Consider the following 23361-nt stretch of genomic DNA (forward strand, 5'->3'; position numbering starts at 1 on the left):
TCATGTCCTTTGTTAGGGGCATAGATGGACCCTATAATCAGCGTGTGGCCCCCAATCATAAACTGGTAGGTAAGCAGCCTGCCTTTGATCCCGGCCTCCTTCTGCACCACTTTCTCCTTAAAAGCCCTGGAGATCAGAATTGCCACCCCTGCAGATATGGAGGAGCCAGAGGAAAAGCGCGGGACCGAAGTCTGTGACAATCTTTGGCCAGCAAATGCATTTCCCCTGAGTTTTCCAGGCAAGCAAGAATAGCTCGGCGCTTGATGGGATTATTAAGCCCCCGCACATTAGGTGTGAGTACTTTAATACTTTGAGGAGGCATTTACAGCAGGGGATATCGTGCGTGGCAAAGCATGCATGGCCTGGGGCGGGGCAGAGTGCTCAGTTGCAGCAGCGGAGAGAGGTTGGGGAGTGTCTGTTGTCAGCTCAGGAAGCCATGCCCTGCAGTGCTGAGAGACCGGGGAGGAGCGCAGGAGGAAAGAAGAGAGAAGAATGGCCACTGAAATAGAGAGAGAAGACCCCGGCAAAGCAGGTGCCAACATGAAGCAAAAGTCTTGGTAACAGTCCATCTTCCGCAGAAGATCAGGTGAAACATCAATACGGGAATTACGTGGCCAATTGCATCCCCCGTCCATGCCCCAACCACCCAAGGAACAGAAAAGCTAAGAGATAGATACAAGGCTCAGGCCCATTACGAGGACTGTGTCTTAACAAGGGTTACAGGCAATGTCTCTTTGCGATCTCTTCAGGGTCCGGGCGACGTAGGCGGTTAGGGCGCGTCGACGCCGCTGTTGCCGCCAGCGTGGCTTTGCATCGTCGGGTCCTCAGTCCTATTTCAATCCCCAGCACCTTGCTGGCCTCCGCCAGGGAGCGAAGTTAGTAGAGTTTGCCATTGTAGCGGAATATAAGACAAAATGGGTGGCTCCAGGAGTATGTGATATTGCGTTGGCGAAGAGCTGCAGTGATGGGGCGGAAGGTCTTATGTTTTTGAAGTTTGAGGGCGGCGAGATCCTGGTAAAGAACCAGAGTCTGATCCGTAAATGTGATTGGATGCTGTGCCCTGGCCTTCCGAAGAATTTCCTCTTTGGTGCGGAAATAATGTACACAGACTAAGATGCCCGCAGGTGGGACCCACACGGTGCGCCCTGTCGACCCGGAGCTCAGCATCCATGGGATTACCTAGGATGTGATTGAAAAGTTCACACACAAACAGGAATATATCGCTCGCGTTTGGCCTCACCCCCGAATCCGCACATTATGACGTCGGGAGCGGTTCTCCAAATCCTCTAAGTGAGTCTGGAGGTCCACCTGTTGGTCATGTATGCGGATAAGTTCCTGCTGTAAGAAGGAGACCTCCTCATCACATGTGTTGCTTTTCTCCTACAAAGCTACCAGACTGTCCCCAATGCTATCCAGGTATTTTCAGACGTCTTTAAGTTCCGCAGTGAGGTCCCACTTCACAGTATGTAAATCATCCCGGAGAGCTGAGGACAGGGATTCCAGGAAGGCCTGCGTGACTGGTTCCTCCCTAGGGCCACCCATAGATGTCGAGGTAGTGCCAGTCTGTTTTGCAGAGTCCGATGGCGTTCCCCCCTGAGGGCGCGTGAAGAGCTCCTGGAGGGCCTTACTCTTCTTCCCCCGCGTGGAGGCCATAGTGCTCCCCAAGCCAGAAGGGGACATAAGAGAGGTCACAGGCTGTATGCCACCGCACCGCCCCGGCGGGGTACCTGGGGTGAGCATGAAGACGCTAAGAAGTGTCCCCGTGAGGGAGTACCGCCTAGCAAGAAAGTCTCAGGACCAGACACATCCGGCGAAGTCACCACATGCCCCAGCACCGCCTCGACCAATGTGGTGGGGCAGGGACGGGGGCACACTCAAAGCTGGGCCCTCACAGTGTCAACAGAAGTAGGGGACCACTGCAGCCCCAACGCGGTGGTGATACTAATACGGATTATCCGATAGATCCACCAAGATACACAGTTCACCAAGCGTGTAGTCGGCAGGGCCTCACTTCCCGCCCAAATCTACCTCCACATGTCCCAACTGGCACTCGCAGCACGAAGGCCCCTCACTGTTGGCGAGGCACGGGAACCCTAACACACCACCGTTGTCCACGAGGTTATAGTCACAGCCACTGGTGTCAGTCGCTCCAAAGCAGGAAACCGCTGTGCGTGTTCTGGAAGGGAGACGAGCGGGGAGCATCTAGCCCACCACAAGCCACACCCGAACCTAGCCGGGCATCTCTGCGGGGAGCCGGTCCCCACCCTCGGCGACCGCTTCTGCCAGCAGTCGCGCTCGTGCCCCCCTGCTCAGGCTGCTAGCATAGGGAGTTGCGTTTGGCCCCTCCAGTGGACGCGGGCACCAGCCAAAAGTTCTCCTCAGGTCATTGCAGGATGGAGGGCTCCACGTGTGGCGTGCTGCATGGCCGACCCAAGCGCTCCCTCTCACCTCCAATGCTGTCCAAGGCCACAGGGCGGGTCCGCACGATGTCACAAGCAGGAAGAAACCTCCGCCAGTGGCCCCACCATCTGCCGGCTCGACTGCAGGTGAAGGCAATCTCGGACTCTCGTCCCCGGTCTCCAGGCGTGGTTACCAGGTGCTGGGCAGGCCTCCACATAACCACCTCTCAGCTCCGGAATCACCGCCAGTGCCAGTTGCGACTCCTCTTGCCATCGACCTCAGCGGCGATGAGGTGATCTCAATGCCCCGGGTTGAGAGAGGGGCCGGGGCACCAAACACAAAGTCACCAGCCACCGGGTCGTTCTGCAGCAGCGCCGGTCCGGCACATTCCTCAACATTGAGGCCGTGGCTCCGCCTCCAGTCGCAGGCCTTGATCTCGTGCACGGCGTCTTCCACTCCACACCGCCGCACCAAGGGTGTTCACCAGCGAAGCAGGGGCCACCGACCCCAGTGTGCAGTCCCGGACAGGATTCCAGCCCAGTATAGGCTGCAGTTGGCCCGAACCTGATATTTCCCTGGAAGGAGAGACGAGAGGACACGTCTCACCTCGCCCCCATCTTGGCCACACCCCCTAACAGGCACTTTAAACCCACTCTATAAGTTCTAATGAAGGGCCCATCAATTTGGGAAGGACTGCATTTAATCCATTATCTTCTGACCACCAGCGGAGAGGAAAGAAATCTGAAAGGTGTATCACACGTTAAAGGGCTAATCTTCAGGTAATGGAGATCTGAAGGAGTTAGCTTCTGTAATTGGAGATCTGAAGGGTTCACTTCAGTCAATTGAATTCTGAAGAGGTTTGCTTCAGTTATTGGTAATCTGAAGGAGTTATCTTCAGTTAATGGAGATCTGAAGGGGTTGGATTCACTTAATAGAAAACCAAAGGTGTTAACATCAGTCAATAGAAACAAGAAGAGGTAACCCTTTAGTCAATGGAGATCTGAAGGGGTTTGCTTCAGTTTATGGACATAGGAGGGGTTAGCTTCAGTTAAGGAGGTTAAAAGTGGTTAGCTTCGGTTAATGGAAATCCGAAGGAGTTAACTCTGGTTAATGGAGATCCGAGAGGTTAGCTTGATTTCATGGAGATCAGGAGAAGGTAACTTCAGTTAAAGGAGATATGATGGTGTTAGCTTTAGTTAATTGAGATCTGAGGGGCTTAACTTCAGTTATTGGTGATCTGGAGGGATTAGTACCAGTTAATGGAGAGCTGAGCAGGTGTTAGCTTCACTGTCTCTTACTGGTTGTTCTTGTAGATATTGCTAAAAAGGTCTAATGTGCTGCTGCTCATGAGAGATGCTGCTGATACCACAAGAGGCAAGACCTTTCAGGCTCTTTGGGGAGGGTTGGATTCAACCAGCTGGCATTTCTGTTTTTGTTAATCTTGTTTCTGCATGGTAAGATACTCACGCAAAGTCATAAATGTAGAATATTTCAGACTTTGCCCAGCGACCCTGGGACACTTCTTTTATATACATGAAATTTAATGTGTAATTGAAGGTAGACAACTCATTGTTAAACAGTTCGGTGGCACCTCTTCCAATATATGGACTGCACAGCTTTGCCAGCAATTCCTCTAAGAGGAAAATCCCCATTTAAAAAGAAAGACCCTAATACCACATTGCAGCACCAAGCTGAAGATATGTGCAACACTATCCCACATAACCTTTTACCTTCCCTCTGTGTTAGGGAAAAATGCAGGGAAAGGGCACCAGTCAAGTCACAGGCTGAACATACCTATAAAAATGTGCTGTTTCTTGAAGAAGCCAGAAGCGTCCCTGTCCCAGCATGCCATATACTAGCAGTTTGCGGCAAAAGATCTAGCTATTTTTTCCAGCCTGTGCTGAGAGGATCTCAGAACATGTCAGGAATAATAACCCAGTTTTTTTGTCATGCTTTTACTTGAACATTAACGTTTTTTCTTCTTCATTCAAAATCTTCAAGTTCCGGCTGCCTTTCTCTCCATTTCTTTCAACAGGGGAGGACATTTTTCACTGAAAATGCCATCTCTTTTTGTGAAATGCCCTTGATGTGGAAGACAAAATGCTACAACAGGCCCTCATGCAGTGTGTATGTGATGTGTGCAAACCACACATTCAGTAAAAGACTGCAGTTTTTTGGACCTTCCCCCAAAGCCTTTCACGTCTACGGCTCCTGCAATGCCTCCATGGACTATGCTACTACAAGGTCAAGCTAAGGTCCCTAGGGCTGTAGCTATGTGACCAGACCTTTTAGACCTCAAGCAATAACACCGGATCCACAAGAGTCATCATGCCCCCACTGTCCTCACAGGAGGAAAAGAACCGCAACTTCACCCACAACTTCAGTGCCTCATATCACAGACTCCTTAACCTCTTGTCACCGACATCTCCAGCAGCATCACCAGTTAGAACACATTCTTTTGATGACGTACTAAGCTGACAAGATTTCCTGATAAGAGTAGCCAAAAAACACTAAGGGCCTCATGTAGGTAGCCAAATACCGGTCGGTAACGGCCGATTTTCGGTAAATATGCCGTTACCGACCGGTATTCAGACAAGTGAGATGTAGGAGTCCAAAAACGACTTTTCGGTAAATATGAGGCGGTAAATACCGAATCATATTTACCGAATTCTAAAATACCGAATCAGATTTACCGAATACATACTTAACGAATCGGTAAATATGAAGTGGTAAATATGAAGTGGTAAAAATTAAAATGACATGTAGGAGCACTCGGTAATTAAGAAATCCAAGAAAATCGGTAAATAAGAGTCGGTAATTAACACGGATTGAAAGCAGGTGGTAACCATCAACAGTGCATATAAGCAATCCCAAAATGCAACAGCGTGGACAACATGGCCGCTATGTATGTCATTGCAAGGCGCCTACGTCTACAGGCAGCAGGACTGAGGGTTTGGCGACGGGAGGAACGCATCTACAGACAGCGCATCACACTATTCCACCTGACTGATGCAGAGATACATGAGAGGTACAGGCTACACCCCGAAACCATCATGGACTTAATCAGGGACCTTCACCCACTCCTGGACCAGCCAATAAGAAGGGCGCACGCCATACCCCCACATGTGCAGGTGCTCTGCAGCCTACATCTGCTGGCATCCGGCAGTTATCAGGTGGTGATAGCTGCGGTGGGTGGTGTATCCCAGAGTTGCCTGTCACGTTTCTTCAGGAAGTTCCTGGATGCCATGATGCAGAGAATGCACCACTACATCAGCTTCCCCAACACACAGGCTGCACTGCAGAAAACAAAAACAGACTTTTATCACATGGCACAGTTCCCCCATGTCATCGGCTGTATTGATGGTACACACATCCCAATCTGTCCACCAGCTGACACAGAGCACATCTACAGGAACAGGAAGTCCACCCACTCCATCAATGTGCAGGTGATCTGTGATGCAGGGAACATCATCACAGATATTGTTGCAAAGTTTCCTGGGAGCACCCACGATTCGTACATCTTCCAGAATAGTGGGATCTACACACGACTGAGTGCCGGAGAATTTGGAGAGGGATACCTGCTAGGTGAGTAACAGTGACGCCCCTTGCAACCTGCAAATCATAGTGTAAAGAAGCATGTGACTGATGTTTCCCTTTAACTCATCTAGGCGACAGTGCATATGCATGCCGGTCATTCATCCTCACTCCCTACCTACACCCATCAACCCAGAGTGAGAGACGATACAACGTGGCACACAAAACAACACGCAATGTGGTGGAGCGCACGTTTGGACTACTGAAGAGCAGGTTCCGCTGCCTCCACAAGAGCGGAGGCGCACGCCAGTACACACCCATCACCTGCTGCAAGATTATTGCCACTTGTGCAATGCTGCACAACCTTGCCACGAAAAAAGGTACAGATGTGGAACTAACATATTTTGAGGACAACGAGGATGAGTCAGGCCAGCCACAGGGCAACGCAGCTAGAGTGCCAACTGCAATCGATGGGAGAGAGAGACGGACAGAGATCACATGCAACTATTTCTGAGTAAGTAAGGGGACACAGCCAGTTGTGATTAGTCATGACGTAGTTTTAATGTGGCACCACGCCATGAACACACGAACAAGCCAATCTGGCAATATACCATCTATACAAGGAGTATGTCCAGGGTCACGTCACCCATTGGGAAGTTGCTAAGCAGGGCCACATCAATGTTTGCGCATACGCGCTGCAGTGGTGGATGGCACGGCCTGTGCATCCTCACTAGAGCCAACCCCAAGCCGCCTGCTGCTCCTGCGTCCTTCTGGGACGGGGGGTGTGATGCTGCTCCTGCTGCTGGTGTCGATGCTCTCCGCAGCATCCCCTGCAGCAGTTGTCGACGCCTGACTAGTAAATAGCACCCCTAGTGCACTTGTCACCTGCACCATCCCCCGAGACAGGTCGCTGCAGCAGTGTGTTAGGCCCTCCTGCATCGTCACAGAGCGCCGGCACAGTAGAGAAGTCGCAGTTGCCAGACGGTTGAGTGCCCTGTTGGTAGTGTCCCTTCTCTGCCGTTCCCGGCGCCGTGCCTCGATGTCAGCATCTAATTTGCTGCACAACTGCTGGATTGACTGGGACATGTCCCGAATGCCCGCAGCCATGCCGCTGATGTTATTGTCCATGTTGACTAATGTAGTTTTCATCACCCGCATGTGCCTCTGGACTGTCATGACTGCCTTTGTTTGCAGGCGCTGTTGTTTCAACATTTGGCCCTCGAGACCCAAGAAGACACCATGGCCGTCAATGGGTGCTGGTGGACTCTGGACACGCGACCTGCGGCGCCCTCTTGCTCCCGTCTGTGCTGCCTGTGAGGTGTGGGGCACAGTGGCATGGCTCCCTTCCTGGGGCCTGGTGAGTTCTTCAGGGCCCATGCTGTCGTCTGACGAGGTGTCTAAGGCTCGTAGCCTGGCTGCTGGACGCCTCCTCATTCCCACACCTGCAAGCGGAGATGTGGCTGGTGATTCAAACATGAGTGGCGATGCTGGCTCTGGGTGAGGTGATGCTGGCTCTGGGTGAGGTGATGCTGGCTCTGGGTGAGGTGATGCTGGCTCTGGCTGCGGCGAGGCTGCCTGTGTTGGTGGTGCGGCTGCCAGTGGGCCTGCTCCCTGGTCTGAACTTGTGCTGGCTGGAGGTGATATTTGTGGCCGGTGTGCCGTCTCTCCTGCAGCATGCCCTGTCCTGCATGATGTCACATCTGTGGACAGAAATACAACATTGGCTCAGTGTCCCCGAAGGGCTGCATTGAAAGCGTCACAATAAATAATTTCACATTCCAAAATGTCCTCTGTCTCCTTGTGCCTCGAGTGCGTGACATGCCTTGTTGCCCTGTAACATTTACGTCATGGTTGGTGTTTCCCTGACTACATCGCCCGGAATGCATTGCCTGTCTGCACTGACACGTGTGGACTGCAGTGTGATTCTCGTTTCACAATGGGGGATGTGGGATAGGGATAGGGGGTGCTACATTGCTGTGCTTTCGTCTTACCTTGTTGTGTGGCGGCTCTGGCAGAGCTGTCGGCGTCCCCAAGACCCACGACGCTCTCTTGCTCGATTGTGGCCCCCACCAGCTCCTCCAGTTCGGTGAGGGCAGGTGCCCTGTTGGTTCCACCTCCAGTCTGGCTGGCCTCCTTCTGGATGTCGCCCATCTTCCTCTTGGTTACAATCCTCAGGTCATACCAGCGCTTCTTTAGGACCTCTATGTCCCTGTGGGTCACTCCCACAGCATTCACATGGGCCTGGATGGCCAGCCATATGTTGCGCTTTTCAGCCTCAGGCACTTGCAGGGATTGCCTTCCAAACAGCTTCTGGTGCTGCTTCACCACCTCCTCCACCAGCACCTGGAGTTCCTTGGGGCTAAATTTCAGCTTCCTCCTCCTTTCCCCTCCGTCTCTCTGTGTTCTCTGGCTGGACATGATGTTCGTTTTCCCGCTCGCACAGGCACCGGCTCCCTGCCTCTCCTCTGCACTCCAAGCCTCTCCAGGGTCGGCTAATTATGTACACCTGCCTGGGTGTGGCCACTTCCTGGTTGGGTGGGCTGTGGTTGCACAGGATTAGCTGTTTCGTCAAGTCATGTGATTTTATTTACCGATTCCGTACATACCGATTCGGTATTTTCCGATTCGGTAAATACCACCTCGGTATTTTCCGATTCGGTAAATACCACCTCGGTATTTACCGATTCGGTGAATTCCGATTCGTGATTACCGAATGTTACCGAATCGGTAACTGTTACCGAATTTTTACCTACATATAACTTACCGATTCTAATTTACCGATTCGGTACGGCTCGGTATTTAAGAAACGGTAAAATTTATTTACCTACATGAGGCCCTTAATATCTAAATGGAAGCTCCAAAAACAGCAGTGATCATGGAGCCGTCAGAGCCCAGAGCCTCTCCAAAACCTAATCTTCTGTTGGTCCTAATTTTACAGATTTAGCTAAGGAAAAAAATATTAACAACGAGCAAAGGTAAAGCCAGCAGCACCTAGACTTTCTAAAAAAGTACAAACCAGCAGATAAGATCCCATTTACTTCAGACAAGAACGTAAACCTGTTTCAGTCATAGTGTATGTAGTCAAAAAATAGACTTGCTTATTGAAAGAATAATCCCACCGGAGAAGGAGAGTAAGAGACTAGGGGCCTCATGTAGGTAGCCAAATACCGGTCGGTAACGGCCGATTTTCGGTAATTATACCGTTACCGACCGGTATTTTGGCTATTGGTATGTAGGGGGACAATTATTGGTTTCGGAATTTACCGAATCGGTAAAATTACCGATTCGGTAATAATACCGAATCGGTAATGTTACCGAATCGGTAACTTTTCCGAATCGGTAATTTTACCGATTCGGTAAATTCCGAAACCAAAATCGAGATGTAGGGGGAGTGTGTGGGTGTGTTTAAGAGTCGGTATTTACCACCAACTTATAGTTGGTGGTAAATAATCAATGTATGTGTTTATGCATTTTTACGCGCGTAGCAGTGTGCAATGTGGCATACATACATGCCCTTAGGGCATGTATGTGTGCCACATGTGTACACATGGCCGAATCAGGGGTGCAACAGGGTGTCAATGTGACACCCTGCCACCCTTGCATGTGTTCACCACATTACCGAATCGGTATTTACCGATTCGGTAATGAGGCATACCTTCCCATCAATGGGAAGGTATGCCTCATTACCGAATCGGTAAATACCGATTCGGTAATTACCGAATTGTAACGAATCGGTAAAAAATACCGACTCATTACCTACATACGAGTTACCACTTCTAAAATACCGATTCGGTATCGTTCGGTATTTTAGAAGTGGTAACTGGTATGCTACCTACATGAGGCCCTAGATGAGGTTTGCAGAAAGATCTGTGGGTCGACCGCTGTGGTTTTTAAAACATAAAGTCCTAGGTAGATTTGACAGAGTCTCTTCTTGCTTTCGCAAATGACCTCTCTAAGAAAGGAAACAAGACTTTTTAGAAATCGTCCAAGAAGGACAGACAGACAGCAACCAATCCATTAGTGCTGGAATAGATTCAGCAGACTTAGCAGTGACTTCATACTGCCATGAGAAAGTTCTACGCCAAGCCTCATGGCTCAGGATAACTTTAGAACCATAGGTGCAGTTAAGGATCATAAATTTATTGTTCACTGTAGTAATTCTATCTGGTCCTCACACAGATAAGGAAATGCGATGCATGAAAAAGAAATGGGGACTTTAAAGCTATTGGTTTGAAGGAAATTAAACAAATTACAATTCTCAATATAAAAAGAGGGATTCTAGATACCAATGTAGACAGCGGGTTCTATTCCCTCAATGGCAGGGGTGGCTCTTCCGCCATGGCGGAGGAGTGTCTCCCCACTGCTTTCTCGCAGTGCGAGAAGCAAAAACATAAAATGGTAATACCTTTTGGTTATTATCATTTTATGTTTCCTTTGCGGGCGGGGCTGCTCTGCTAACAGAGCAGGGCAGGGGGGGAGTGGTTTGCCCACTCCTAAGTGCGCAATGACTGTTTGGCAGGCCCCTTCGGGCCGGCCAAACTAGTCATGCGCACTTTGCTCTTCTCCACACAGGCTGCATTACATCCAGCATGGAGAACATGCCCAGCTCTCCAGCCCCTGGCTGAGCACCGTGTCACAGCGCTCAGACCAATCACAACGTTGCATTACAGCGTTCTGATGGGCTAAGGGGAGGATGCCTGGCTGCCTGCTTCCTGATCCTAAAGTCGGAAGCAGGAGAGAAGGAGCAGAGACGTGGGACCCGGCGGCGGAAAGGTAAGTGATTTTTATTTATTTATTTTTGCTCACTCCCTCCATTGCGATCCCCTGCGTGACCCCCCCCCCCTGCAGCCCCTGCCCCAGCGCCGGCCTCTCTCACCCGTGAGCCATGCCGGCCGCAACTGCTCAGTGGTCCTCTTACTCCCAATCTGAAGGTCAACAACATCAACAATAGTCTCAATACCATCGGAGAGATGGTAGAGGAAGAGGTCAAGAGCACCAACAACAGCAGAGATTGTATTCAAAATCTCGCTCACAGTCGAAGCTTCTTGTCTGTTTCCCACTCCATTGAGAGGGAGCATTACAAACCATCTGATAAGCGTGGATAACAGTAACTACAGACAAATGGGTCCTACAAAGCATCCGATCTGTCTATGTTCTTCAATTCAATGCCCCACCCACACTTCAATTCAATGCTCCCCCTCCATCAATCACTCCAAAACCAGCACCAAAATACCAACTACAGCTTCTGAATCAGGAAATACAATCCCTCCTCCAAAACACTGCAATAGAACTCCTTCCTCCTTCTCAAAGAGGAAAAAGCAATTGTCAGATATTTCTTGGTACCCATGAAAGGTCCCAAACAAGAATTCAGAACTATTCCAGATGTAAGACAAGTAAAGAAATAGTTCAAAAACAGAGAGAATGTTGTCTTTGCATCAAATCTATCCCCAGCTTATGAAAGTAGACTCGATGTGTTCTGTGCTTCTGCAAGCTGCCTGTTTCCACATTCCTGTAGAAGCAAAATACAGAAATGCTCTCACCCTCTTGCAAATCAAGGTCCTACATCTGGACTGAAATTAGCTCTAAGGATGTTCTTTAAGTACATGTCAGAAGTAGCCGCCCATCTGGGAGGACAGACTGAGTCTTTCTATACAGGCATACAATTACTAAATTCAATCTCCTAAGAGGAATTCCCTTCCATCAGGAGTTCCCAAACCAAACGATTGTCATGTATACCTCACTGACAGGTAGGGAAGCTTATTTTCAAGATGTACTAGAAATTAAAGCAGTCCATTTAGCCCTTAGAGCCTTCCTACCAGTGTTGAAAATGAACAGAAATTTAGTCCAAACAGACAATACCACAACAATGCATTTCCTCACACACTGTACTGGGATTTAAGGAAGGGGCTTCACATGTTTTGCAAAGAGTGCTTCTATATTTGAACAGCATGTACAGTGCACATTGGTGTTCGCATGGCATACGGATCCCCTAATGAGCAAGTCAAAGTCTTCCACGTGCCACCGCCGTGGGGATCTGCAGGAGTTGGCGGCATTTATCAGCAGCTGATGGCCCTTCTGCCAAATCTATGAACTTCATCACTGCTTGTCTCTTCTATCCACAGCGACAGGTGCACGAAAAATTCAAATCCAGAAAGATGGGGACATGAACATTTACATCATCCTGGATGCGTCAGAAAGTGTTGGAAAAGAAGACTTCGAAAAAGCCAAGGACTGTGTTGTCAGCCTCGTAGAAAAGGTGAGATGAGGCTGGACAGCAGGAGAGCCCCCCCCAGGGACGCCGGGGCAACGCTGAGCCCAACCCTGGTGCCGGCTGACAAACTAACGGTGAAATATCTGCATTGGGAACTTTTAAAATGGGGTTGTGGTTACCTTGTATTTAGAATGTCCTCTAGAAGTATTTTTGGTTGATATTGACTGGCAAAATCTTATCGTGCAGAGGTCTTTATGCCCAGGGCTAACCACAAATATAAGTCATTATCCACAGCTGTGAGCACTCTCTTACCCCGTTGTACCACACAATTTCTGATTCTGTGTTGAAAAAAATTAACAAAAGACACACAATTGATGGACAATTGTGTGTCTTTTGAAAACAGTTAACAGGCATTAAGATGGATTTTTCTACCACCTTCCAGCCTTCAATAAATACCCATTTTTTTTTTATTGTCGCTGCCTATCTTTCAATATTGGGTCAGAAAGAGCAATGTTCTAGGTCAGTGACACTAAAAGTACGGCCCGTGGGCCACTTGCGTCCCCCCTGACCTTAAAGTGCAGCCCCCTGGCCAACAGCACCACTGGATTCTTCATTACTCGACTCAGCACTCACATTATAATTTATAAAATGTGAACTAAACAGGCTAGCATTTACTTAAACGTTCATTAAAGTAAACTAAAGGAAGTAAACGGTGTGTCCGTCACTGTAGGAAGCTGGCTCTTTGTATACTGTGCCAAGAGTCCAGGTATCCCTTATAGGTGGACACGGGCTCGCTCTAGCAATCCCAAGGAGCTCTGCTAGGGGTCAAGAAGTCTCAGGCTTATCAGAGAGGAGTGTTAGACATCTGCAATGCACACACAGTCAACAAATGGTACACATGACTCAATGAGGAGATCCACGCACAGCATGTATCTTTATATATATTTAGGCACCACAATCAGTACGAGCAGGTAAGTACGTTTGGAAATAGAAATATTTGCAGTTTTCAAAAGTCGACACTTAATGCAATTTTGAGAAGCACCAATGTTATCCTATGGAGGAAAAACAAATACTGCATATAAGTTCTTTACAGCGACTTATGAGACTGGCCTCCTGGACGTAGGGTGAGTATGAGGCAAGGTCCAAGCCAGCACCAACAAGTCACCAGTGGCTCCCAGGGGGTTCAATGACTCCCATTTACAGCATCCTGCTGACTTCAGCGTTGATGCACTCTTTGACTTGGTCAGACTGCCTGTATATTTTATTTTTTACAGGTAGTCTGTCACCAGTGTCCATGTCATGTGTACACCAGCTTGTCTGACCAGGGGTCAAGATGAAGAGCTCAGCATACAGGTGCAGGACTTGCTTGCAGTCCGCCTGCTGTTGGGCAGAGAGGATGTCTGAAAAGACAACTCCTTCTACTGACCCATCCTTAGAGTTGTGAGAGAGGAGGCCAGGGAGAGGTTCGCCCTCTTCTTTGTGATCCTCATCAGTGACCATTAGCATGGCCACATCAGCCCTGTCATGGTAGGGTTTAAGATGATTCACATGGATGTCCCTCTTGGGGCTTCTAGAAGTGCCAAGGTCTGCCAGATAGGTGACCTCCCCCTTTCTCTCAAGGATTGTGTAGGGTCAACTCCATTTGTCCTGGATGGCCCTAGGAGCCACAGGCTCCAAACCCTACACCTTCTGCATTGGTTGGTACTCCACCAGTGCAGACTTTTGGTCCTACAGGAGCTTCTGGAGCTCTTGGCTGGCCTCCAGGTTTTTGGATGTTTTTCCATGTATTCAGCCATCTATGATTGTAGGCCAAGTACATAGTCCACTATGTTTTGTTAAGGCTCTTTGAGAGGTCTCTCCCAGCCATCCTTCACTAAACATAATGGTCTCCTTACAGGATGACCAATCAGAAGTTCAAAGGGGAAAAACCTACTCCCTTCTGTGGTATTTCTCTGTAGGTGAAAAGCAGACATGGCAAAAGGACATCCCATCTCCTTCTGATTTTGTCAGAGAGTCCCATGATCATGCCTTTCATGGTTTTGTTGAATCTCTCAACTAAACTATTGGTGTGTGGGTGGCATGGGGTGTTAAACAAATATGGCACCCCACATTCACCCCACATGGGTTTCAGGTAGCCAGACATGAAGTTTCTACTTCTGTCAGCCACCACCGTCTTTGTAAAGCTCACTCTAGTACAGCTACTGAGGGCCCTGGAACCTGCAGGAGCACTGACAGTTCTAAGGGGAATAGCTTAAGGGTACCTGGTGGCATGATCCACTATGACCATTATAAATCTGTTCCCTGGTGTTGTTAGAGGGTTCAGGGGGCCAACACCGTCAATCCCTACCCTTTCAAATGTAACCCCAACTACTGGAAGTGGAATTAAGGGGGCCTTTGGGTGGTTACCTGCTTTGCCACTGGCTTGGTAGGTAGCACAGGAGTTGCAAAACTCCTTCCCTTCCCCTTTTGGTACATACCTTACCAGTAGAAGTGGATTTTGGTCTGGCTAAGATGCCCAGCTAGGGGGATGCCATGTGCTAGTGAGAGCAATGACACTTGTATACTGCTGAGGCACTACCACTCTCCTAGTGGCACCGGATTTGGGGTCCCTGGCCTCAGTGTATAGTCCCTCCTTTCAATAGGTTCGGTGGGAGCCACTGATATCTCCATTTTCCTGATCAGCAGCTTGCTGTCACAGTACACTCAAGGGAAGGACTTGTCCCCTGCCCTTGGGACAGTTCTTCCCTAGAGGGTCCCTCTGAACCTAGGAACCTGCTAGGTAAAGCCAAAGTTCCCGGGGTTCAGTTCCCTCTGGGGCTGACAGGTCTTCACCCTGAGGAGAGGGGACCTGAGCTTGTGACTGATTTGAAGCCAGTTTCCCAGTCTTCTTGCCTTTTCTCATATAGGCTTGAGACATTATTCCAGACTCCAACTCCTCTTTTTCCCCCTGTGCTTGTATTGTGTTCTTGTTTTTACACACACCCATTCAGGTATACCCAGCGTATCTGCATGAGTTTTTCTTTCGACCTTAGCCAAGCCTGAGGTCTCTAGATCATTTCCTAGCAGACTGGACAGGAATTGCAGAGGTTGCCACCACCTTCTTTAAGCCAGTAACCCCTCCCCATTCCAAAGACACTATTGCCACGTAATGGAACTTAGTTTGGTTGTCAACATTGATGACTGTGAATGTCTCTCCAGCCAGGTACTGTCCTGGGGATATCAGTGTTTCAAACACCATAGTGAAACTTGCACCAGTATCCCTCAGTGCTGCAACCATGATCCCATTATGATGAGGCTGTTGTCGTATTTTTACAGATTAATGGGCCAAACAGCCAGGACAGCTACATCCATCCCACCCCCAGAGACAAAAGTTGCTTCAGTGAGCTCTCTGACATGGCCTGGGCTCACCTGGGATCCCATCTGGAGACCTATCACTGCATTAGGAACTGCTGGTGCACTCGGGCGATTCTTTTTCAAATAGGATCTCCAGTTTGGTGCCCATTGATCTTTCAAAGGAAGCACCAAGCATTCTTGGAATCCCAGTTCTTACCCTGGTAGCCACCCTTGGTCTGTGTACTGTCTCGGGCGCAACCTCCTGGGAAGGTTTTTGGGGGCCTTTAGAAGGCTCTTTGTTTTTAACTTTGGACTGGTCACCATCTTTCCCTTGGGGGGGGGGGCTTACTAACCTCTTTCTTTTGGTCACCCCCACCATGAGTTGTTTTGGTTACCCTTGTTGTGACCCAGTGGTCTGCCTTCTTTCCCAGTTCTTAGTGAGAAATCGGACCTAGGTCTACCAGGTATTGATGCAATTTTTCAGGTACACAGCTACTCAACATATGATCTTTCATAATACGATTATAAAGCCCATCACAGTCTTGCACTGTGTTACCTTTTAAACATCCACCTAGTGTTTTGACTGAGAAGTCAACAAAATCTACCCAGGTCTGAGTCGAGGTTTTACGAGTTTTCCTGAACCTGATCCTGTACCCCTAAGTGGGGAGTCCTAAGCCCTCAATCAGGGTGTCCTTCATAAGGCCACAGGACTCTGCATCTGTCTCATCCAGTGTCAGGAGCTTATCCCTACACTTTTCCTGAGAACTGCTCGCAGAGAACAGAGCCGCAACACTTTTGGCTGCATTTCCTCCTTTTACAAGCCAGAAGGCTCAAAAGCTGTTACCCATTTGGTGACATCATTACCCTCTACATATTTGGGGACAATCCCTTTGGGGATCGTAGGGTCAAAAGCTTAATCTTTCTTACTATTTGAAACTTTGCTGCCATCAGGGATCGGCCTTAGGCCCATCTCAGCTCTTTCCTATTCTAGAGCCAAGACTTTAACCTCCAATTCTATCCTCTTGGCTAGTTTCTGAAGATCGGCATCTCCAGTCTCTGCTTCTTGTGCGGCACTATCTGTGGTACACCCAATGGAGTTGCTGTCAGTTGGATTGTTGAGGGAATTCTCATCCTCCTCAACCTCCCCTTCCCCTGACTCCTTATGGGTGTCTTTCCCTGCCATGGTTCTTTCATTTTCTGCAAGCACCTGAGCAACTGTTGCAGATGGTTTTTAGCGCGTCTAGACCCCATGCTCAGCAGAGGGCCTTAAATTGGGTCAACTTAAGTTTCCAGTATAGGCCCAGGTTGAGCTCCTGGGATGTCCCTGCTTGTAGTTGGTACCTTTTTAGAAATCTATAAAAAAATCTAAATAGGCTTTCTAAAATGGCCTAACTATCTAAAATGCTTTTAACATTTTAAACAGTTTAGACTAGGGGACTTAACACAAGGCCCTAACAGTTATTTTAAACAATTTGGAAAAAATCAACCAAAAATATGTTTAGCTAAAGACAATTTTGGATTCCTTAGTGGTACAGCAAATGTCAAGTCTTGTATACCAAAAAGAGGTATACTGTGCAAAGAGTCCAGGTATACCTTATAAGTGGACCGGGGCTTTCTCTAGCAATCCCAAGGTGCTATTTTACGGGATAGTATGGTCGAGCAGCCTAAGGCTTAACAGATAGAAGTGTTAGGCATCAGCAATACATGCACAGTCAATAAATGGTACACACTACTCAGTAAGGAGTTACACACTCATTTATAAAAAAAATAAAAGGAATTTCTCTCTCTCTCTCTCTCTCTCTCTCTATATATATATATATACATATATATATATACTCCCACATAGATTCATAGACATAGAGAACAGATCGTCCCCATGGATGCAGTGTGTTCCCAGGATTGTGCAAATAAAGCAGCGTAATACAGTACCATGATAAAATACCAAAGTGCAAAATGACGCTGAACATAGTAAATATATACAGATAAATATATATATACATACTAATTGATAAAATCATAGCATTGATAAAATATCATAAAAATGCTAAAAATGATCCACTGCTAAAATGTTATACTCGTTAAAACCATTTACACCTTGTAGAGTTTGGCAGCATAATGCCCAATCCTATCTCTATCTAGGGTGCACAGTTAAACATAAACATCATATTCATTTATCAAGGACACGATTATTAGGCCTGAATGCCCCTTGTGAATACCAACAATTAGGGAACAATAGTCTCCGTCTTACAGTATTGTTAGCTCATTGCATACAAAGAATGTCCAGCTGTCTGCCCCAGTGGGCCTAGATCTTCAAACGTGGGAAAGATAAAGTGCAAAAATGTGCTGTGCAAAGTATGCCAAATTACATCCTATCACAGCCGTGATTGGGGTATGTAAACAAATACAAAAAGGAAATGAGAATTTGATTTCATTTTCCCGCAACTTATACACAGAATTAAAATCTACAGCTTCATTCAAAGAAAATTATTTACGATCAAGAAGCAGCAGTGATTTTCAATATTGATATCAGCCAATGAATATTCATTTTTATAGACAGGTAAAAAAGTCTTCACTTGCATTTAAACCCTGTGGTGCCTTACTGTCCAATTTGAGTATATACCTGGTTTCCATCTGTCGTAATAACCGTTCTCGGTTACCCCCTCTTCTTAGTGGCAACACCGAGTCAATGACATAGTATTTGAGGTGTGCCAAGTTATTTTCATGGCACTCCTTGAAGTGCCTAGCCACTGGGTATGCCGCATCACAGTTGTTGATGGCTCTAATGTGCTGGAGCACCCGTTTGTGAACCTGTAGTTTCGTACTGCCGACGTACCGCAGGCCACACGAGCACTCCAGCACATATATTGCATACTCTGTTTTACAGTTTAAGGCTTTGTTGATTTTCACGGGACTAGGCTGAAATGGCACTTGGTATGTTTGTGTATTAATACCATATTTGCATGCCTTACAGATAGCACATTTAATAAATCCCTTTCTTTTTCCGAGCCAAGTGTTTGTAAGCCTGACCTCTGGGCTGCTCTTAACCAATAAATTACTCATAGAGCAAGCTCTTCTGAAAGCAATACTAGGGGATTTGTTCATTTCCTTGCCCAAAACAGGATCATTGCAGACTAGGGGCCAGCTTTTATTGACAATTCTACGTATTGATTTGTGTTGTACGTTGTATGTCATTATGAGACGAGTAGGCTGAACCAGATCGATATTTAAAGTGGATTTACGTCCCAATGTGTCCGATCTCTGTATTTTGTTTGCCTTGGTCATGGCTTGATCCAAGACCTTCTCTGAGTATCCCCTGTCAAGGAACCTCCCTTTGCATTCCCGCTGAGCTAGTGTACACTCCTTATCTGTGCTACAAATCTGGCGAATCCTCAACATTTCCCCGAAGGGGATGCTGCTGATTAAATGTGGCGGATGATGACTGCGCGCATGCAGGACTGTATTGCCAGAAGTGGGTTTTCTATGAAGTCGTGTTTCCAGTCTGTTGTTGAACACAAAGACCTCAACATCTAGGTAGAATATACTACTATTGCTCATCACAGCCGTAAACTTGAGATTTAAATTATTGATGTTTAAGTTCACAATGAACTCCTGTGCTGACTGTTCCGTGCCATTCCAAATTAAAAACAAGTCATCAATATACCTATACCAACAAACAATCTGATTTCTTACAATGTCACCATGGTTTGCCATGAGGACCTGCTCCTCCCAGAGCCCCATATGCAAGCAAGCATAGCTCGGAGAGAAGCAAGCCCCCATGGCAACGCCCCTAACCTGTTGATATACTTGATTATGAAACAAGAAAAAATTATTTTCCAGACAATCGGTAATCATGTTCAAAATCATTCTATTATGTGAAAGTCTGTTTAGGGGACGTGTGTTCAGAAAGTGTTCAACAGCTTTTAATCCATCCTTGTGGTGAATGCTCGTGTACAACGATGCCACATCTAAGGAGATTAATACATATCCGGGGTCCCATTTCACATGTTCAATTTTGCCAAGAAAATCCCCCGTATCCTGTATGTATGAAGGTAATTTCTTGACATGTTCTTGTAGAAAATAATCAACAAATTTTGAGGCGTTCTCCATGATGCTACCCTGGGCGGAGATTATTGATCTACCTGGGGGTTTACCCGCATGCTTGTGGATTTTGGGTATAAAGTAGATAACTGGAATGATGGGGTGTTGAATGTTTAGAAATTTAAATTCATTCAAAGTCAGTAAATCAGACGATTTCCAAGCTACCAATTTTGTGTAGAACGAGCTCCATGAGGTTCTAACTGCTTGCATGTCGCTGCGTTTATAGCATTCTCTGTCATTGAGGTGTGAGAGAGCCTCCTCCATATACAGAGACCGTGGCCACAAAACAACATTGCCATATATATATATATATATATATACACATGTGTGTATATATATATATGCATATAAATATATTTAGAAACCAGAATCAATACAATCAGGTAAGTATGTTTCGAAATAGAAATATTTGCAGTTTTCAAAAGTTGAGACTAAGTGCAGTTTTCAGAGGTGGCAATGTTATCGTACGGAGAAAAAAAGAAATACTGCATACTCATTCTTTACAGTGGCTTACAAGACCGGCCTCCCGGACTTAGGATGAGTATGGGGCAAGGTCCAAGGCAGCACCAATGGGTCACCTTAGGCAGCACTGGGGCGGCCGGGTGCAGAGGTGCAATACAGCGTCGGAAGCCCCGTTGAAATCAATGGGGATCGGTCCGGCCACAAAGAGGCTGCAGGTTTGGACTGGGGGGCCAGTCTGGCTAAACCAACTGGGGGGCTTAGGTCTCACAATGCTCGGGGACACCTTTGGTCCACCTTCTCCTCGGGCTGAGGTGACCGGATGCAGAGGTGTTTTAAGGCATCGGATTTCTGTCACCAAAGACACTTGCTGTAGAGAGTGCCTGCACAAAGAGGCTGCAGGCATGATGGGAAGTCCATAACTGAGAAACCCAAGGGGGCTTCGAGTCTGGATAGTCTGGGGACCCGCTGGCACCATTGGCCCACTTCAACTTGGGCTAGGGGGCAAGGATGCAGTGGTGCTTTCTTGTGTCAGTATTTTGGCGGTCTGGAGTCCTTGCAGCTCTTCTGGGGTGCCTGAAGGATGCAGAGGAGCAGCTCTGCTGTTCCACAGGAGTTCCAAGTTAGTCCAAGGCCATAAGTCCTCCCAGGCTTTTGGAGGCACCTTCAGCTGCAGGACGAGTCGTCTTTGGCGCAATTTTTGAGGACAGCAGACAGGCTGGCAGGATTAGTGCCAATTCGGTTGGTGGTCTTCTGTTCTTGCTTCTTGCAACTCTTCAGAGTCCGTCTTCTTCTTTCAGGTCAGCAGGATCTAATTTCCTGATGCCAGGTACTTTTTCTTATTTACAGTAGTCACAATATAAAAACATCTTGTGCTCCACAGAAATCATGGCAAAAGCAATGGGAGTCAAGACGTACTGTAAATAAGAAAATTATTGTTCAAGTCACTATATTTATACACACTTGCCTGAACCTTGGAAATCTGTTGATTTCCAAACCTGCTTTTACCCACTGAATTTTTTTAATATTTTGGTTGTTTGATTGTTGGCGTAAATAAATATTTCTCTAATTTGAATGTAAAACGTCACAGGTCATTATGTTGTTCTGTTTAACATTTCTCATACTTACTTACCCAGAATATTCAGTGACATCTATCAAAGCCATTTGTAAGATAGTGGCTCGACAAATTGCCAGCTAAAGAAATGTCAAGAACATTTCCCCTACCTTGAAAAAACTACATTAGCTCCCTCTCCCTGCCATAATCCACTGCAAGGGAGAAGTGTGGCGCATCAGCCAGAGCGGCTGACTCCGGCGTGTGGGGCTCACGGTTCGGTCCCCGGCAGTAGACCAGCTCAGCATCTTGTGATTCTAGGCAATAGCTCTCTTAATCTCCCCGACAGCATCAAGCGCCTTGAAACCTTAAGCGGTTAGCGAGGGTTCTTTCTCTGAGCAATCCATTTCTGCTGCCTCGATTGGCCCTTCCATTTGCTTTATTGGTCGAGTGTCTGAATAATCCTATTTTAGCTGTTTACTCACAGGCCATTTCTTGCTATCTTTTTTTTTTGTTTGTTTGCTGCCCCTAGTACTTTTCTTCCTCTGAGTTACTTGAACTGGGTCGCCGGAAGAGGTGCTGTCTGAGTCCGAAAACCCCTCGCTAGTGGTAGATGTATCTCCTTTTGCAGATGGGTCTGATTAATCTGTTAGAGAGAAGGAGCGATCCTCCATTCCATCAGGAGACAGCTCCCCTCTACGCTGCCGACCCATTTTTAGGAGGTCACCACCCATCAGAAGCTCACACATTTCCTCCCCTAGTTGTTCTCTGAGCTGTGTGTCGTCCTCCAATGTTACCTCTTTAGCCACCTCCACCTCTAGCAGTTCTTGGCCCCCAATACCACCTTCATTCTCCCCTTCTTCAGGGTTTACTATCTTGCGGGCTGCTATTTCTATAGCAGAGTTGTTTGGTAAGAGGGCATCCCCAAGCTCACTGACCCCTAGCCCCTCCACAGGTGGATCATCTGATTGTGATTGAATTGTTGTTAATATAAGTGCTTGAGTCTTACTTGTACTTTCTGTAGCCACTAGGTTGGAGAACATGGCCATCAATGTGGGCTGAGCAGGATCTTCCTCCTGTTGCTTTCCCGGTTTCACTGCAGTTTTCTTGTTTCTAGGCTTTCCTTTGCCCGGACCAGCACGTTGTGGTTTGGTTTCAAGGGAACTCCCAGCTCCACTCGTATTAGCAGCTCCCGCAGATGCAGGAGCGCTACAGAGGGAACCCGTCGCTCTGGCCCTTACGGTTTTCCCGCTCCTGGCTGCCATACTTTCTCCGACTGCCCTTCGGAGGCGCCCAGCCAGAGCGCGTCTCGTCAACCTGCGGCAGGAATACGCCGCCGCGAGCTGCCACACAACTTGCAGCAGTGCCAGCAAAACGTCCACCACACAGCTCGCCTCACTCGTCCTCAATAGTGGCAGTCATAGTAATCGCTCGTCAAAACACCGCTCAATCCGGGTGAGACGTCAGGCTACGGCAGTCAATTACACGCCATCTTGCCTCCTCAGAGAAAGAACCCTCGCTAACCACGATATTCAGTACTATTCAACAAATGCAAGAAGCAGTGAGGGCAGATGGACGCAGAGTTGGGTGGCAAACAAAAATGTGCAAGCAGGGATCCAGAAGATAAAAAAGAAGTGTGGGGATGTAGCGGAAAGATTAACAACGGTAGAGACACGGACGGAGATTCTGGAAGGAGAAATCGGAACCCTAAAGGAGCAGAAGGTTGGGCAGGGAGGTGCTCTGACGGATGTCATGATCAAACTGGAAGAGCAGGAAAATAGACAGCGGAGAAATAACCTACGCTTCCTGGGGATAGCGGAAGGGGTGGAAGGGAGCATCCCGAGATTATACATTGTAAACCTATTGAAAAATACATTCCCTGAGCAAGTAAAGTTGGACTGGGATTGTGAGATACAACGCGCACATCGGGTCCCCCTAACGTTGAAGAAGCAACCTCAAGAGCGTCCAAGAGCCTTTTTGGTATTTTTGGGAAACTTTTTATTGAGACAGCTTGTTTACGACCAAGCCCGACCTACCTCGCCAAAAACGTATGATGGAGTTTCTTTTTTTGTCAAACCAGACTTTGCCCATGCAACAGTCGAACGTCGATGGAGGCTAAGACAGCTAATGACTCCATTCCAGAAAGCAAGGGCAGAGGTCTACCTACAAAATCTAGCGAGACTGAAAGTGAAATATAAAGGGACTTCTCACATGTTTGTCTCAGAGATTCTAGCACAAGAGTACCTGAATGAAATAGTAAAATCAGAAAAATCAG

General features: G+C 47.6%; 1 protein-coding gene across 2 annotated transcripts in view; it reads left to right on the forward strand.

Annotated features, from left to right (window-relative positions):
* LOC146835421 (complement factor B-like) overlaps positions 1-23361 on the forward strand; it is a 687940-nt gene that overhangs the window by 250077 nt on the left and 414502 nt on the right. Inside the window, exon 11 of one of the 2 annotated variants that reach the window (XM_085602982.1) lies at positions 12057-12190. The exons of the other annotated variant lie outside the window; for it this stretch is intronic. Within the exon in view, the coding sequence (XP_085459108.1) occupies positions 12057-12190 (134 nt within the window). The remainder of the gene's footprint in view (positions 1-12056; positions 12191-23361) is intronic. 2 annotated transcript variants of the gene reach the window in all.

The sequence above is a fragment of the Triturus cristatus genome, chromosome 4_2 (genome assembly GCF_964204655.1).
Source record: "Triturus cristatus chromosome 4_2, aTriCri1.1, whole genome shotgun sequence".
In the NCBI taxonomy this organism is placed as follows: domain Eukaryota; kingdom Metazoa; phylum Chordata; class Amphibia; order Caudata; family Salamandridae; genus Triturus; species Triturus cristatus.